This window comes from Vombatus ursinus, unplaced genomic scaffold (assembly GCF_900497805.2).
Source record: "Vombatus ursinus unplaced genomic scaffold, bare-nosed wombat genome assembly UNPS02014801.1, whole genome shotgun sequence".
Classification (NCBI taxonomy): Eukaryota; Metazoa; Chordata; class Mammalia; order Diprotodontia; family Vombatidae; genus Vombatus; species Vombatus ursinus.
In genome coordinates, this window is record NW_020954579.1 from 6,605,041 (window position 1) to 6,609,389 (window position 4,349).

Genomic DNA, 4,349 nt, shown 5'->3' on the forward strand with positions numbered 1-4,349 from the left:
GGACCGACAAGGTGAGACTTGAGGACCACTCATCCAGGTATGTTATGATGGGCATTCCTTTCATGAGTGAGTTGGAATAGATATTACTGAGGTCCCTTCTAACTCCCAGATTCTGTGACTCTGACTCACTTGCTTTTTTTCTTCTCCAAACCTGAGAATCTCAAAGCAATTTCCAAGTCATACCAACCAACTCTCAGTCAGTGAGAAGAACCCTAGCTCTTTCATGTTTTCAAAACTTCTTACTTCTGATCTCATTTGGAAGCAATCCAGAGGCTGGTACTATTGTCATCTCTATTTTACAGATGGGGAAACTGAGGCTCAGAGAGGTTAGGGGATTTTTCCAGAGGTCACACAGTTAGTAAGTGTCTGAGGCAAGGCTTGAACCCCGGTTTTTCTAACTCTTAGTCCAACACTCTCCTTATTGGCCCCAAAGGCCATTGAGATGGATTTGGGAGGGACCTTCCCCACATTTTGGATTGCTGGGCTGTGAGGAGGAAGGGAAAGGAAAGGAAAGGAAAGAATTAATTAGGCACTCCACCCCATCCCCACCTCCCAGCTAAAGGATCTGGTCCCTGCTGACTATGTACTAGCCCACCCGGGCTCACTAGGGATGCTCACCTATGCACATGTCCAGAAACTCCAGTTTGGATTTCCCCTCCAGTCCCTTCAAGATGAGAAGATGGAATCAGGTGAAACTGGCGAAAAGAAAAAAAACCCAAACTAGAGTTTTCACTCTTCTGGAATAGGCTGTAACTTTCTTTATAAGAGAGGGGGACCAGAAAAGAAGAGGAGAATGTTCCCACAGCTACTTCTCCCCCATGTCGCCTTGGGAAGTCTGTACCATTCAAAGCTGGGGCTATTAATGGGATGAGTGAGGGGTAGAACATAGAAAGTATGCTAATTAAGGGGAGGGAGTATGTTCATTTTTGTCTTTCTATCCCCAGTACCTATCGTGGTACCTGGCACATAGTAGGCGTTTAATAACACTAGTTTAACGAAATTGAATTGGAAGGAGACAGGGAAGTCAAAACTCTATAATAATAGCCTTTTTTTTTTCAACCTGATACACAATGTTATCAGTGTCCCGGTGTGGAAACTCTCCTGCACGGGTGCAGATTGACCACTTACCTGTAATTTATAGTCTTAAGAGAGTACCTAGGGCACTGAGACGTGGAATGACCAGCCTGTGTTCACACTGGAGACTTCCTAGACCGAATTTGAACCCGGGTCTTCTAGACTGCCCAGCAGTCTTATAAATTATTCTCCTTCCCCTTGGAGATCTCTGTCCAGCCCATAACAATTGCATAAGCCCCTCCCCCTTTTCCTGGGCCAGCCGCAGAAACTGGAAGGAGGTGCTAGCCCTACCTCCTTCCCCCCCAACACACGGAAGCTGGTAGACAAATCTACCAGCCCAGGATGCCGCACTCCTGGGTCTCCAGGCTCCTCAGCGTCTTGCCCGGTCTGCTTCTTAGCATCTTGGCAGGTCTCCAACAGGTGAGGACTTGGAGCGGGGCGGGATAAGGGGAGGGACAGGGGTGCGTTTGTTCAACCTGGGGGACAGATTCCTATTGCCAGTCTCTCCCTGCCAGGACAGGTAAAAGTGTGGGGGAACTATTGAGAACGGGGGACGTGTGAGTGTTTTACATGAGAAGAGAAGCAGGAATTCAGAGAGAGGGGTAAACTCCTCCCCCCTTCCCCATCCGAGTACCCTGAGATCCCAGAGAACCCTTTGATCCTAATATTAGCCTTGGCTTACTTTTTCTTGGTTTTCTTGCCCAAAACCTAGGGGTACCGAGCTGGTAACTGAGGAGCCTGGGCTAGGATCCTCACACTCTACTCCCCATGTACTGTGTGACCTTCAGGAATTTTTTGCCCTTCTCTTGGCATTTGTTTCTCTACTTGATCTAGTGGGGAAAATAGCCCTACCTAGTCTACAGTTAAAAATAGGGTTCGAACTCTTTTTTACCCTCCCCCACCCCCACCACTAATAGTCTAGTCTTACGCACACAACCATTTGGAGCTTGGGTGGTGTCTCTGATCTAGGATTGTGAGGCCTGGGGCAAGTTGGAGAATTTCAGATCTCTTGGACTTTGCAAGTTGAGAAAACCTTGGAAACCAAACTGGTGTCTGAATGAATAAAGTGCTTGGAGATCCTGAGACTAATTCTTTCTCTGATCCCCAAATGGGAATTCTGTCTTCCCCAGTCATCTAGCCACCTTTAGTCATGTTAATTATTGAGACAGGGAGGAGACTGAAGAGATCTGAGACGTGGTGGAAGGCTCTTCCACGTCTACTCTGTTCCCTGATATGTGGAACTCTGTTCCTAGATTTGTGATTTACTAGGCTGGGTGATTTGGGGGAGGGGTGGTTATCTTCTCTGGATCCCTAGATACCCCTTTGTGCTTTTTCCTGGGGCTACTGTTCAAATTCAGTTGCATTAAGTTTTTAAGCAGAGTTGGAGTTATCTTAACTATTACTTTATATGTTGCACTATTTTATCTTTATTGTCCATGTAAATTAGATACTAATTCATTGCAATTATTAGAGAGAATTTTTTATTTAATCACATGAACAGCAGCTACAGTACCCAACTCCTAAGGCAAGATTTGAGCTCTGACTACCTGAATTTGTCCTGGTCTTCCCAGAACTCCTCTGGACTGGGGAGATGCTGCTGATTAGAAGGAAATTAGAACAATTTGGGCGAGAGGGGGCGGGGAATAGGGGCAGCGGCCTGTGCAGCCATTTCTCTAAGGGAGCTCTAGTTCCACAAGGAAGATACAATGGACCCCAATTGATGAGTCTTAGAGTCTCATTCTCCCATTCCTAGAATCTCCATTCCTAGAATGGAATATCCTTATGACTAGGGAATTTTTCATTCTTTGTATTTGTAGTCCCAGCACTTTCATAAATATTTGTTGCCTTAGTAAATTTGTGCCTTGATAAATATTTGTTGATGAATAATGTCCTTGTATCCCCTACCCCCACCATCTTTAAGCTCTGGCTCTTTTTCTCCCTAGGTAACTGGTGGATGCCAACTGCACATGTAAGTATGGCCACCTGGATGCCTTAGTTTCTCAACCTCTAGGGAGGAAGGGGAGGCCACCAGAGTCAGGAGTTTCCTGGCAAAAAGGCCCAGTTGGAATTCTCTTTTACCCCTTCCATAGATTGGTCTTTCACCAACCCAGGCTCTTAGAACTGGGATTACAGTGGGCAAAACAATGGATTTGGAATTAGGGGACCTGGCTTAGAATCTTCTGCATGTTACCCCAAGACTTGAGGCTGGGTATCCATTTTCTCGTCTATAAAATGAGGGGGTTTTGTGCCAAAAGTAAGGCTGGACTCCCTGCCTCCCCTTGAAGAAGTCCTTCCATGGTCTGTTTTCTAGTCTTCTAGCTTAGCTTTCTCTTCCGAGGGATTTGTAGAAAACAAACTGGGTGATAACATCACCTCCCTTGGTGCTGGGAGGGCCTTAAAGGTAATCCTAGGCAATCTTTTCATCGTTCTCTAGATGCTGGGTGAAATGACTTTCCCAAGGTCATCTCCCTTAAGTATACAAGCCAGGATTCTAAAGCCACTAGCTCTTATACATCAGAATAAATACTCTGGGGACCCACAGAGGGAGAATGGAATAGAAAGGCTGGAGTTGATGTTACTTAAGCACTTTGAGATCCACCTAGGTACATTTATTCCCCAAGCTCAGGGATTCTGTTTTAGGGGAAATTTAATTAGTCATGGTGTTAATGGCTATTTAGTAAGGCCAACAGGAATAATACTATAAATAAGCCTTTGCTTTTGTATATTGTTTTCTCCATTTGGAAAATATATTTACCTACTTCAAGGCAGGCAGGGTAAAACTGTTATCCCCATTTTAGGGATGAGGAAGCTGAAGCTCATAGGTAAAAATAAACTCTCCAGGACCCCATAATTAGTAAATGGCAGAGTCATGATTAGAACCCAGGTCTTTTGGCCTTCCTCCTCATCCCTCACACAAGGCTCTTTCTACCACTCCATAAGCCATCGCAGGCATGATTTGCTCCAACCAGAGAAAAGCTTACAGCTCAAGACTATGAAAGTCCATTGTTTATTATCCCACGGGGGAAAAGGCCCAGCTTAGATCTGGGCTCCTTTTGACCAAAGGATCACCTTCTACTATCTCCCATGCTAGCTTCTGCCCTGAAGGATTTGAGTGCTGTGGCAATAGCTGCTGCGTGAAGACAGAACATTTCTCTGGCCCCATGAGGTGAGAAACATGGCGGGCATTTTGTGGCCATGCCCAGAGGTATCTTGTCTCTGGACAGTGGGGATAGATAGATAGATAGATAGATAGATAGATAGATAGATAGATAGAT

The 4,349-nt window shown here is 45.4% G+C and overlaps 1 protein-coding gene across 1 annotated transcript in view; it reads left to right on the forward strand.

Annotated features, from left to right (window-relative positions):
• The first annotated feature begins 1,391 nt into the window (after nucleotides 1-1,391).
• The window catches only part of TMEM92 (transmembrane protein 92), a 5,523-nt gene continuing 2,565 nt past the window's right edge, over nucleotides 1,392-4,349 (forward strand). The window contains exons 1-3 of the mRNA XM_027873301.1: nucleotides 1,392-1,494; nucleotides 3,018-3,043; nucleotides 4,166-4,240. Of these exons, the coding sequence (XP_027729102.1) occupies nucleotides 1,417-1,494; nucleotides 3,018-3,043; nucleotides 4,166-4,240 (179 nt within the window). The 5' untranslated portion in view covers nucleotides 1,392-1,416. The remainder of the gene's footprint in view (nucleotides 1,495-3,017; nucleotides 3,044-4,165; nucleotides 4,241-4,349) is intronic.